At 36.6% G+C, this 14820-nt stretch overlaps 1 protein-coding gene across 3 annotated transcripts in view; it reads left to right on the forward strand.

Annotated features, from left to right (window-relative positions):
• The window catches only part of CLSTN3 (calsyntenin 3), a 1069180-nt gene that overhangs the window by 589215 nt on the left and 465145 nt on the right, over window positions 1-14820 (forward strand). For all 3 annotated transcript variants that reach the window (XM_044079705.1, XM_044079706.1, XM_044079707.1), the window contains exon 7: window positions 3713-3976. In XM_044079705.1, the coding sequence (XP_043935640.1) occupies window positions 3713-3976 (264 nt within the window). The remainder of the gene's footprint in view (window positions 1-3712; window positions 3977-14820) is intronic.

The following is a 14820-nucleotide window of genomic DNA, read 5'->3' on the forward strand; positions in this document are numbered from 1 at the left end:
CTACAAAACCTACCTGGCCGACCCATTGTCTCAGGCAGAGGCTCAATCACAGAACCACTATCCCAGCTCCTGACATTACATCTCAAACCTTTGCTTAAATGTGTTAGAGCTAGAATACAGGATACTACAGAGTTTCTTCAGATTATATCAGACATGCAGTTAGAAACAGGATGGTATATGTGTACTTTGGATGTTTCTGCATGATATACCAACATACCCCATTGGGCAGGTTTAGATGCCTTAGAATATTGGTTAAACAAGTCCATATTTTATCCACCTGATTTCAATACACATTTGCTCTGTTTGGCTGAGCATGTATTAACCAAAAATATTATATACTATGGGAACAATTGTTATTTACAGACCAAAGGCACTGCAATGGGGGCTTTGTTTGCTCCGATCTATGCCGATCTCTTCATGGCTTACATTGAGGAACAGATCATTTATGATACAGCCCATAATATATACATGGATGAGATCAACATATGGAGGAGATATCTGGATGATTGCTAGTTGGCATGGAGGTCTGACATTATATACCTCAAGGAGTTTGTCACATATTTGAATGAGAACAAATGGGGCATTCAGTTTTCTAAGATTACATTTGACATTGCTAAAATCACTTTTTTGGACATATTAGTAACTAGGAATGCAGACCATACATTGACAACTGAGGTCTATTGGAAATACCCAGAGTACAACTCCTTGCTCCATGCCTCCAGCTTTCATCCTCCCAATATATGCAGAAATATTCCTAAGTCACAATTCTTATGTCTGAAGAGGATTTGTTCTGATGCTGAGACCTATCATACTTATGAGTCTGATTTGGTTAATAGGTTCAGCGATCGAGGGTACAAGAAAGGGGACATCGCTCAAGGCAGACATTGTGCTGCAAATCAAGATAGGGATACCCTACTCTAATATAGGGACAAAAAACAAAGCAATAATTCTCAAATTAGATTGGTGATCACCTATGGGAGAAACACGGATGTCCTCATTAACAGTGTCCGTAGACATTGGAATATCCTATTGGCTGACACCAAGCTTAGCACATTGTTAGAGGATACATGTCACTTTTCCTTTAGAAGAGGGAAGGACATTGGTTCATTTTTGAATCATTATAAACTAGTGAATAGATCTGACAACAGCCCTAAACAAATAACTTTGGAAGGTGGGCCCTTGCAGGGATGCTTCCCATGCGGACACTGTACCCATTGTAAGAATATGTCCAAGACGAAAGAATTTACTAGTAAAAATATTGGACAAGTATTCTCTATATTTTTTTTTGCCAATTGCCAGTCTGAATGGGTGATTTACATGGCCTCCAGCAACTGTTAAGCCTTCTATGTGGGACAAACATCCAGGTGTGTCAAATTCAGAATATCAGAACACTTCAGTGATATTAGAACTGGTAAATTAACAAGTGCGCTTTATAAACATACACAAAAACACCCCAAAGCCACATTTAGATGTACAGTGATTGATAGAATACAGCAAAACAGTAATAACAAATCAGGATAGCATCAGTTATTAAACAATATGGAGAAAAAATGGATTATTAAATTGGGTGCCCTGTTTCCCCCAGGCTTGAATGAATATCTTTAATGAAGGATGCAATTTAAGCGAACTTACTTCAGGTGGTGCTATACTATATATATTTGCCTGTATGCTTATTTAATTTAATGCACCAAAGAAGGCTTGACAGCCGAAACCAGTTTGCTTTATTCTTAGCTTTATGTCTTCCTAATAAATCATTTTATATTTTATGCTTGTCACTGTTTGCTGGCTCTACAGTTTTTGTTGGTGATCAAATCTCCACCACATTCATTTTATCTGGCTTGTTAAAAAAAAATATATATATGCATATATATATATATATATATATATATATATATATAAATATATATATATATAGATTCACTTTATAACCTCGAAATGCTGAAATATCGAATTTCAGTATCTTGAGACTATAAAACCGAATCCACAAAACACCAACAAACAAAAACCGCGAAACCACATAACCGAAAACACCGCACACACTACACTTAACATACAACACAACACCCACATCACAACATAAACAAAAAAACAACACACATACACAACTCACACACACATAAGCAGGGGGGCAAGCCCACCTGCACCCCCCCCTACTTATATATAATAACTCCTAGATCAAACAAACACAACACAAAAGCTAACTCACACATGCACATTATCCAATCCCTCACACAAACTCTAACTCCCACTCAAAACCCTTACAAAACACTCACTTACCTGACATAACACCTACAGCCACACACGGCACCGCGCACCACCAAAAAACAAACCCGGACATTACGTAGCGTAACTTCATAACCGCGAATTCGACATATTTTCGAGATATATTCAAATTTGCGATTATGAACGTTCGCTATTTGTAACATTCGACTTTATAGCTTCAAGATACTGAAATTCGACATTTCAGTATTTCGATGTTATAAAGTGAACCTATATATATATATATATATATGTGTGTGTGTGTGTGTGTGTGTGTGTGTGTGTGTGTGTGTATGTGTTTAAACTTGATGTTTTTTATTAATGCACTCAGGAAATGGTTTTATGCTTGAAAGCTTTGATTTGTACATATTAAACATTATACATCATTGGCGGCTGTTCCTGAGTTTTGTGCTTTAAATGTTTGAGTTTATTTCTGGGTTCTCTTAGCTGGACATGTGTTTTTTGATTTTGTTAACACTGAAAAAGATACACAAACAGACACACACACATACACATACACACACACAGTCACACTCTGAATTGTTGGTATTTCCAAATACTTGGTATGCTGATTTGAAATTCTGTCTTTTGAGTTTTGGAATTGTTGCATTCAGTAGACTGAACTTTGATTTATTGATATGGAAATTGCATTGATAGCTAGCTAGCTAGCGCTAGAATAGATAGACAGAGATAGATAGATAGATAGATAGATAGATAGATAGATAGATAGATAGATAGATAGAAAGATAGATAGAAAGATAGACAGATAGATATACAGATAAGTAGATAAACAGGATAGACATTGGGTAGGACAGAGACAGAATAAAATTTGATTCAAAACTTTTAGAAAGCTAGAAGGATAGCCATCATTAACTCTGGAACCTCCATCTCTACTTTCCCTAAGTTTGTAGAATGTCCCTTATATATTTTTTGTAGAATGTTCCTTATATAATTTTTGATTTTTCTGGTAAATCACCGAGAATAACAGTCAGTCAGTAATGACACACATCTTATTGTTCAATAAATGTATGTTAATTCTAACCAAATTATTATATTAACCTTTTAAGTCAATTCAAGAAATGATGAAAATTTGTTTCCAGTTTTAGCTTTTTGTCCTACCATTATTTCTGTCTTTTTTCAGAATTCTGGAATAAAGAAGTTACGTGGTATGGTCTGAAACTGAATCATTTAGCTAGTTCTGTGCATAATCTGACCATGTTTTGTGCTGTACGATGCATTCATTCCAGCCACCGCATGTGGAAATCAGTAGTTAACTATCCTAGGTACTGAGTCTGTCATAGAAAGCAGTGCTGTCCAGTGAAGAGGATTGAGTGACTGAGCAATCACTGCACTATAAGCATACACAATGTCAGTTAATTTAGTGATTGGCATTTTTTGTGCTTTGATATTAGACTGAAATATGTCCTTGTTTTATTTTTTGCTGTTATGACAGGTGCTGCCACCGGTGAAGTTGACCTTCTCCCTTCTCCCAGTGCAGCAGCAAATTGGACATCTGGGCTCTCCACTCACTACAGCCAGGACAACAGCTTGATCTACTGGTTTAATGGCACACAGGCAGCAGCTGTCCCATCTAGTAGCCTAAAAGAAGGGCTGAGTGACCACTTCACCCTATCTCTCTGGATGAAGCATGGGTTGCCTTTAGGAGGCAAGGTTCGGAAGGACGAAGAGACAGTGATCTGTAACACCATTAGAAGCGGTAAGGAATTTTACCAGTAAGATGATTATAGAATGTATTGTGGTTAAGCAAAGAGTAAAAAACATGTCACAAAATGTTATTTCAGTTTGTTAAAATAAATGTTTATGCCATATGCAAGTGTGCCACAATAATAGAACAAAGGACAATTTCTTCATGCTCAGCTGTGATATCCTGCCTTTCAAATTCTGCAGTGGTGTGAGAGACACCTTTTCTTAAATCTACATGATTGTCTGATACCTGTAGAACATTATTGACAGTAATACCTAATGTGACAATCCAGCATTAAATTATGTATGTATCATGGTGATTATAGCAGCTGATAATACATAGACTCCAAATTGAAACTGCAGTTTTTACATAGGCAAAGAGACAGGTAAGATACACTTAGCCAAATTAGTCTTATTACTTTAACACATCCAAAATCCTCTTTTGAATTTAAGTATATTTTTAAATGTGATTTTATAGCACAACTATATATTTAGCACAACTTTCCATTATTTTTTTAGTATTTATATTATTTATTTAACATTTGTTTACCAGGAAAGTCTAATCCTTCATAAACAGAGGTCTGGAGAGAAAACTCCACAGTTAAAAATTTTACCTTCAGATAAAACATCATATGTACATAACAAAACAATATTTACAATAGTCTTATATAAGGTGTGTATATAGGGCATGAGTGCAATCAATTGAATGTTGTTCATTATACATGATGTAAGTGCAGTAGAACAGAAATGTATATATTCTAAGAGAAAATGCTGCAATAATGAAGCTAGAACAAGAAAAATCTTAACTGTTTTATAATTTAAAATTTAAATTTAAAATTATTCCTATGCCTTATGCAGGATATCAACAAGACAAAGACTGTCTAGTATTTAATAAATATTAAAAAGCAAATATTATATGAAATGGCAAGGGAGGTTTTGTGGGAAAGAGGTAATATGTGACACAGCTGATTTTCCATGTATGTGGCATTTTTTATGGTATTCAGCTCCCTTAATGCACAAGATACTAGTTATATTATTTCATGTTTTACTTTGTTTAGTAATTTGTCTTATATGCTTCCACTTTTATGCCAGAAATAAAAAATACTCACAGAATAACGGTTGCATACATGACTTCTTTCATTCACACTAGAGCCATATAATAAATCTTTTCAGGATTAAACATCATATAAACTGCTAAAGCCGTTCCCTTAGTTAGAGTCATATGTTGTAGCTAAGTGGGCAGCTTAGACAAGAAAGGCAGGACACATTATACTACTGACAGACACAGGGAAGTTTCTACAGTGACAACAGTTTTATTTAGTAGAGAAAGCAGATTAAGATGTCATTACTTGTAATTACTTCATTACTAGTACAACATAAATTAAAACAATTGCTCCAGAATTATGTTTATTATATGCCAAAGTACACTAATTAAAGGAAGTCATTAAAGAAGAGTGACAACAATCTACAATGATTCCCAAAGGAAGCAATGTAAGGGAAACAAACCTGGGAAAAAGGAGAAACAATAAAATGTCATACTGCGCAAAATACAATACAGTGTGGAAAAATGAATGGCTGCCTGAATAATATAGGTATGTCATGAATGAAGCTCCATTAGCTACTTTCTAAGTGCTGCAGGACATTACTATGCCGAAGAAAATTATGATAACATAAAAACGTATTTCACAGTGATTCTTTAAATATGTTGTTCCAACCACATAGAAACTCCTTTGCAGTGAAGTGGGAGAAGAAAAGTTTGAGCTCTGCATAGCTATTGTATAGCATCAGTTTCACTCATCAATAATGTTACTTCAATGCAAAAAAGTTACAAGTTCTTCTTTATATAGTGAGAGTAGCTTGTGTAGCAGTTTAAAACAGCTGTAGAGGGATAGTTATTAGAGTCTGAAATGTAATCAACAAAATATACACAATACATAACTTTACAGTCAAATCTTTTGTAGGGAGCAGTCTGCAATGAAGGGACTTTTGTCTGCTGTTCTCTCAAAACTGTTTGTTGTTCCTTCACAATTTTTATACTAAGTGATGAGCTACTACATGCTGGAAAAGAACTCTCAGCTGCTTCAATCATTGACAATGAAGTATTGTCTCTAATACGGCATGTGCTGAGATGGCATCCAGGAACTGGTGGAGTACTCTGGATGCTGACGCCTGTGAGATCCCCATGATATCCTCAGTTGGCCTTTGGAAGGTACCTGTGTATCCACACAGCTCTGAAAAGCATCATCAAATCATCCATCAAACAGTCATACTTCTTGGTAAATAGAATAGTAATTATATTCACAGCCCTTTGGCAGTACACATGTACATATCCAGTGCTGGTAACAGCGGTACGTAGGTCCAACGCGCACGCACACACACACACACACACACACATATATATATATATATATATATATATATATATATATATATATATATATATATATACTTTCGCGGACCCACTTTAGTGAAAGTGCATTTTATCGAAAATGCACTTTCGCTAAAGAAAAAGAAAAAAAAAAAAGAAAAACTTGCTGTTTGCATGTAACGTTAGATGTACATCAACGTGTAGTGTTGATATACAACTAAGCCAACTATTGCCAAGATCATACTACAGTGGAGATGAGGGAATATTATCTTTTCCCCACTGTAGTGTGATTTCTGAATGAGAATATTAAAGTAGGGGGGTGTGGGGGATGTAGGGGGGCTTGCCCCCCTGCATAATAGTGTTTAGTCTGTTTTTTTTTTATTTACTTTTTATTTTTATTTTTCCGCAAAAGTGCATTTTTGATATAATGCACTTTCGCAGAAATGAGTTATCGGAAGTACGGTTCAATGAACCGTATTTTTGATAAAACAACGTAGACCCATATATATATATATATATATATATATATATATATATATATATATATATATATATATATATATATGTGTGTGTGTGTGTGTGTGTGTGTGTACACAGTGCTGATAAAGGTATCAGTCAAAGATGTACCTAAACAGTGGTGGTGTCAGGTGTACCTAGGTTTAACTCAGTGAGACATGGACATATCCATTGTTGATAACAGGTTTAAGTAGGTGTGACTTAATGAAAGATGTCCATGTACAATACAATGCTGGTAACACGTGCAACTAGGTACAGCTCAGTGACACACATTGCTGATATCAGGTCTAAGCAGGAATAACTCAGTGACAGATGTATATAAACAATGCTGATAACAGATGTAAGTAGTTTCAACTCAGTGACTGATGTACATATACAATGTTGGTAACAGGTGTAAGCAGGTGTAACAAAGTGACAGATGCATATATACAATGTTGGTAACATGTGTAAGCAGATGCAACTCATTGCCGGAGGGTACAAAACAGATTGTGAGACAGTATGGCAAGTTTAAGGCACAGTCCCATCTGTCATAATCTGGCTGCTCATAGCATAAATCATTAATTTCAGATATCCACATGATCGTGATGATTTAGCTCAGCAAATAGCCTTCTGTGCCCAAAATACAGACTACAGAAGTGGTAATGGAAATGCTGATGAATATCATAACTTGATAGTACAGGCAACTGACTCAAAAGTGCTGACAGCAATTAAGCCACTGGCTGATGGAGCAATTAAGCCACTGGCTGATGGAGCAATTAAGCCACTGGCTGATGGTTAGGCATTCTTTAGGGGATTAATGATAATTTGTTGAATGATATTTCCTAAATGGACAACAGGAAAATAAATATTCACTGAAAGCTACTTTCAGAAAAAATTAACAAAAGATTTTTTTGCAGGGCAGGCAGTCCCCCTGTGGGAGGGGAGACCCCCACCATCTAACTTAAATACATAGCAACTCCAAGGTTACACAACGTTGAGAAAAGGGCAAAATTGGCTGTTTGCTGAAAGCAGCTTTCAGCAGAATCTTCATCGTGCTTCTGTCAGTCGTGAAACAACAGTTGACCAATTCTCATGGCCCCTGTATAGATACGAGTGTCTTCCTTGAAAGTTATAACTTACTGTTTATATTCATAATAAAATAAAATATTTAGATTAAAATAACGCTGTAAGGAAAACAAAGCTCAGTTTTTATCTGCACTGGGGTGTCAGGACATCTTATAGAAGCTAGGTATTTTCCATTTGATTTATCTTGTAAATTATCCATTTTTAGAAAATTTAGATGCAAATCACATACTGCCAATACATATACCAATACATCCTTTAGCTTTCAACCAGTGTCCACTCAACTCATTAAGGCCCTACTTAGGAAACTAAGACCCACAACTCTGGCTGCTGACCTCCTCCCAGCTGACTACCTACAAAAGGCTGCAGATGCAATTGCATATCCCATCTCAATTCTAATCAGCTGATCCATATCAGAAACCTCCATACCTGCCATATGGAAAATCTCACACGTCTACCTCTTCATAAGGGGGGCAGTTCCACCAAACTGTCTAGTTACAGGCCTATAGCTATTTTGTCACCACTAGCTAAAATTATGGAGAAGTGTGTTCATATTCAACTCATGAAATATCTCACACAGAAAAAACTACTGTCCAACTCTCAACATGGCTTTAGGCCAAATCACAGCACTACATTAGCCCTCTTCTCTTTTACTAACATTACAAACCACAACCATAACAATAACAAACTTACTTCTGCACTCTTCCTAGACCTCTCCAAGGCTTTTGACATGGTCGATCACAAAATTCTAATGAACACCCTGAAAATCTTCACATTAGACAATTAGGCACTCCAGTGGTTTGATTCCTACCTATAAGGCAGTCAGCAGGCTGTCCTGTGGCAGAGTAAACTATCCTCATGCCTCCCCATCAGGCTAGGAGTCCCCCAGGGCTCAATACTTGGTCCCCTTCTCCTCTTCATCTTTATAAATGATCTTAGCGCAAGCATACTGGAGCCTGCCTGCATTCAATATGCAGACGACTATGCCTTGATGATTTATTCTGCCACCAACCCAACAAATCTTACCACAATAACCCAAAACACCTTTAACTTGGTTGAAAAATGGCTACTAAACCATCCTCTAATCCTAAATCCCAACAAAACTAAGTTACTCCTCTTCTCCCCTACGTGTAGGTCCACCCCACCACTCTTCAGCATAACAGCTAGTAATGGAACCATTATCTCCCCAGAAATTCAAAATAAACTTTTGGGTGTCACAATTGATAACAATCTCAGGTTCGACATGCACATCAATCAAACTATAAAAACCATCAATAAAACCTTGTCTCTCTCTATAGGATCAAATCATTCCTCATCCCACCTGCAAGAATTGCAATCACCTACTCCCATCTACTATCTACCCTTTTCTATGCCTCTCCTCTTTTCTCTTACCTGAGCAAAACTGATCTCAGTAAATTTTCATTTTGTTACAACCATATCGCCAGATTTGCTACTGGCAACCCTACCGAACCCACCATTGCCACAACCTGAATCTCCTAGGCTGGCTTGAACTACCTCACCTTCTACAACTCAACCAGCTCATAGTTGCCCATAAAATCCTCCACCGGTCAGAAAATACCCCTGCTCTAAAAAACATGATCTGTCCCTACAGCAACAATCGACCACTCCACTCCTCCACCAAACTCCTAGTTCAAACAGTAAAATCCAGCCATGCTGCTGGTGACTCTCTCTTTGCTAACTCTGTTGGAAAGATATGGAACTCACTACCACCTGACCTGACCCTAGAACCTTCACTAACCATATTCAGAAACAAGATTAAATATTACTTTAAATCACGCTAGATATATCCCTGTGCCAACCCTAACTAGAGCCCTGTCCATCTCACATGCCCCTCCTCTATAAGTGTCCTCTCTTCAGCCACCCCTCTCAATATCACAATGGTCAAAACCATAACTAAAACTACTCGATGTATTCTTAATCCTGAAGGTAATATGCTGTTTCTACCTGTTTATACATAATTGCATTGATATGTAAGCCTCAGGCGTTATGTGGTATTGTATTGCTTTGTTCTGTAACCTATGAGTAAATGTAACCTGGGTGTAAATGGCATACATCAATTGTTCTGACATTTGTATTGTGTACATGTACCTTGGAGCCTTTCTCCCCAGGCCTCCACTGAAAATGGACATTAATCCAGTTGGACCATCCCGGTTAACAAATGCAAAATAAATAAATAAAATAAATCATAGAACCACACTAACTTCAGGATGCCAACAGAAGCATGCTCCACAATACAGAGTCAGAAGCTATGTCTGCAGGCTACTGGGAGATGGCACTGTCTGTGACTTGAACACCTTGTGCCAGCCAATGAAAACTGAGCCAGAATGCATGAAAAATTCAATTCTATATATGGGAGTACAGCCATTTTTGTGTATGACTGTCCATACACATCAATCTTGTTATCCTATAGAAGGTTCTCATTTCTGTCTTATGAAGAAGAAGCTTTATGCAATCATAGAGTGTAGCCTAATAAAGGCTTTGCATGTGGCAAACTAGCAAAAATCTGCCACTTTAGTTTGAGGAAGTCTGTGTAAGAGATAAATGTATCAGTACTAAATTTATTATTTCATTAGTTTTTAGTGGTTAGCATTTTTATTTATTTATACATTTTGGACATTTACCATTGGACTGCTATTTTTGGAAAGCTTTTATTGATATATTTATTTCAAATGGCTAATCCAACCAGTTTAAACTCCTCTAAAGGAATTTAAAGTTTTTTGGTCCTTCCATGTGGATTTATGCTGCATGACATACCAGAAGAGCCCCTTTTAGACAATGAGGAGGGACTTGTAAGAAAGGCTGTGGCTTCAACAAATAATATATCATCAAATTAGTTGAGTGTTTTGTAGTATGACTGCCTTCAGAATTGTCTGTCGATTCCTTCTAATCCTTTTATTGAAGTTTCTATATTGGGGGGGGGGGGTTGTCAATGAATATTACTAGGAGCTTCTGTGATTTAGATAAAGATCTGTCGAAGCGCAAATACCTTCAGTGAGACATTTTGCTTTTCAAAATGTTTTTAAGTACTAAAAGAATGCTGAGAGGATTACAAATTCTTTTTGTGCAGGTAATGATTTTCCTGAATCTTTATTAAAGAAATGAAAATAACTAAGTAAAAAAATGGTTTGTAATATGTGCAGATTTTGCATGAACATGTAAATGAGTGTTACGTTTCCCATAAGAATGTTACTTTGGAAATTAATTTTTTTCTGCTAAAAGGAAATTTATTCAAAAGGATCTTTCACAGGTAAATGAAGCACAGAAAAAGAAAAAGTTAAAAAAGTATGAATGTAATTAGAAAGATGAACAAAACAGAATATATGCATTCAATAATGCATATGAAATGAATTCTAGAGTGACTGCAGCTTTAAATACTCCTAAGGAAATAGATTCAGTTGCTGTTGGTAATCCAGTTTCAGCAGAGGAGATTGCTACAGCTGAGAGGTCTGAAAGCTTAGTTAACAAGAATCATAACAATAGTATTTCTTTGGAGTTTATCACAGAAATGTTCAGCCCATGAATGTTTATCAGGATACCAGAACTGGTTTGAACAGCAGATTTGCTAAGACATGTAGAATTTTAGAAACAGAAGTACTGGAAAAACAACAGAAATAATTTTTCCAAACAGTAGGTGAATCTTCTAAGGTTATAAAATAATAAACCTTTCAGATTATATTTTAAATAACTCTGAAATTAAAACCTTGAACCATGGCTGGTCATTCATTCCTGCTACTTTAGCTGATATCTTAGAGAATTTAAATAGTCTGAGAGATTTTGTTAGAAAGCTGAATCTTCAGTTTTTATTCAGTGATTTAAAGTAGCAAGTTAATCTCTTAGGTTAAAAAAAAAAAAAAAAAAAAACAAGTTTGTCTAATCCACTTTTGAAGTCTGAATTGGAGGCTTTTCTTAAAGGCACTGAGAGAGACATACACAATGTTTCACATGAAAGACCTAAGAATAAATATAATCGTGATGTGGATGAAAAGACCACTTTAAACATTTTCAAGAATAACTAGTACTTACTTATTACTAACGCTGACAAAGGCAATGCATTTGTCATAATTAATACTGTTGACTGTAAGACTAAAATTATTGAACTGCTAAGTGATAAAAAGAAGTCATGTACTCACCAAAATGTTCCATTTGTGTTGTCCATTTTCATTCTTTCGCAACAGTTGGGTTTGGATCCAACCCTCGGATCTGACTCAGCCATCATTTTAGCTCGTGGCTATTAGAAAACTCTTGAACTCCTCCCTTACTTATAATGCACTATCCCCTAACATATCTCAGATCTTCTTTGCTGGTTTACATAATCCAACAAATATTATTATAATTATAATAATAATAATAATTATTATTATTATTATTATTATTATTAATAATAATAATAATACCCTGTTAGATAAAAACAATATCTGGAGCTCAAAGTAAGGAACAGTAGTGTTCTTATAAGCTCTCTGTCATCCAGAAGCCATTAGTTGCAAAAGGCAGGGAGTTGGTGGGAGGGGAGTTGAAACAATGAAAATGGATAACACAGATGGAACATTATGGTGAGTACATAACTTCTTTATCTGATGTTGTCAATTTCTCATTCATTCCTCAATAGTTGGGACAAAGTCGCCAACTACCTAATAAACCAGGTTGACTCTAAGGAAGGATATTCTTGAGCACAGCTGAGTCAAAGGCTGGTCTTCCCCTAGTGACCAGATCCAACTTGTAATGAGAAATAAAGATATGAGGATTAGCCCAAGTTGCTGCCACACATATGTCATCCATGGAAACCCTAGATAAAAATATTAAAGATGTTGAGATAGACCTGGTTGAATGAGCTCTTAAAGGTTTTGGTAAGGACAGACCCAGCTTGTTGTAGACAAATGATATACAATTCATAAGCCATCTTGCCATTGTTACCTTTGTAACTGGCTTCCCTAATTTAGAATCCACAAATGAGAGAAATAATAACAAATAATTGATCTATTTTCCTGATGTCCTTTGTTCTATGTAAGTAAAAACATTGTCTGTGAACATCCAATAAGTGCAACATATATTCACCTTTGTTTGTAAAATTTGGAAAGAAAACTGGCAGATTAATGGATAGGTCGATGTTGGATTCTGCCACCACCTTAGCAAGGAAAGAAGTATTGGTTTGTAATGAGCCCTATCCCTATGAAAAATCAAGTAAGGAGGTTTAGAAGATAATGCTTGGAGTTCTGACATCCTTCAAGAAGAGGTGATGGCTACCAAAGATATAGTCTTCCAAGTCAGAATCTTTAGATCACATTTTGCTGCTGGTTCAAAAGGGGAATGAATTAAGGTCTGTAGAACTAAATTTAAGGCTCATGGAGGAGCTGAATCATGATAAGGAGGTCTCAGAAGAAGAGTACTTTTCATGAAGACCTTACAAAGTTATGTTGAAGCCAGGGTGGAATTTGTAATTCCTACATGAATATTAGAGATGGCAGTTAGTTGAACTCTAACAGTTGAGGAGTTAGCTCCTTTGTTGAAAATTGTGGCCAAAAATCCAAGAACACTATGTACAGGAGATGAAAAGGGGTCAATATGTTTCTGATGTGCCCAAAAAACACAATATTTCCATTTACGTCTGTAAAGTTTTCTTGTGTTAGCTTTGTGAGAAGACAGAAGTATATGATGGACCACAGAATAAAGCATATGTTGTCTGGCTAGTAACAGAAGTACATAAACAACACTGTCAGCTTTAAGTGTGAAATATCCAGGTGAATCATGTCTGTTGGGTGAGATAGGAGGTCTGGAATTGGATCCAAAATCCAAAGTTGGTAGATTAGATGAGGACAAAGAAAGGAGATCCAAATCTGTTGAGACCAGTAAGGTAAAATGAGGATGACTTTGCTCTTCAACTGGAAAGCTTTCTGCAGAAATTTGGGGATTAAAGGAGTTTGTTGATATGCAAAGAGGAAATCAGGAAGCCAATCATGTATTAGAGCATCTCTCAGTGATTCCTTCACTGGGGGATTAGGGCAAATAAGATGCTGCACTTGTTCTTTAGGGGAGATGCAAAGAGGTTGCAGCAAGACTGGCCCCACTGGCAAAAAATCATTTCTGCCACCTTCATGTTGAGAGAACACTCATGAGGTAGTAGAATGTACCTACTCAATTTGTCTGCTATCACATTGGACTTCCCTGGAATGGCCATTACTATCAGAAATTGGTTGGATAAGATTGCTTACTGCCACACTCTTATAGCTTCTCAACATAAGGGTAAGGCTTGGTTCCTCCTTGTTTGTTGATGTACAAAACCACTGACATATTGTCTGTCTGAATCACAATTGTCCCAAAAGGGAGAGAGTCTTGGAAGGCCTGTAATGCTAAAAGCACCAGTCAGGAAATTGACATGTGTGTCGGCCTCTTCAGGGACCAAGTGGCTTGGACTATTTTCCCCAGGAAGTGCCCCGCCACCCAATCTGGGAAGTGTTCATGGTCACTATGGCCTTCTGCTGGGGGAGAATGAATGGACGGCCTTGCAGTATCTGAGCTGATCTAATCCACCACCATATCTTATCTTGGCAGACATGTGCTGATAAATAATAGACCATTGTGTTGCTAACATCCATTGAAGAATTCTCATGTAAAACCTTGCTAAGGGAATTAGAAGTATAGCTGCAGACACTGATCCCAAGGTTTGCAAGATTAATCAGGCTGAGATTATGGAACTGTGAATTATCTTTCTGATCTGGAATCTGGTAGTCTGTACTCTTGAGATAGGAAGCAAAGCTGTCACTGACACTGTGTTGAAAATTTCTCCCATGAACTTCAATATCTGAGATGGCTGTAACTGAGATTTATTGTAATTTATGGTAATTCTCACTAAGGACCAAGTCAGGCGTACCTGGTCTCGAGCTCTTATCAGTAGA

Source organism: Protopterus annectens, chromosome 8.part0 (genome assembly GCF_019279795.1).
Source record: "Protopterus annectens isolate FY-2018-M chromosome 8.part0, PAN1.0, whole genome shotgun sequence".
Classification (NCBI taxonomy): domain Eukaryota; kingdom Metazoa; phylum Chordata; order Ceratodontiformes; family Protopteridae; genus Protopterus; species Protopterus annectens.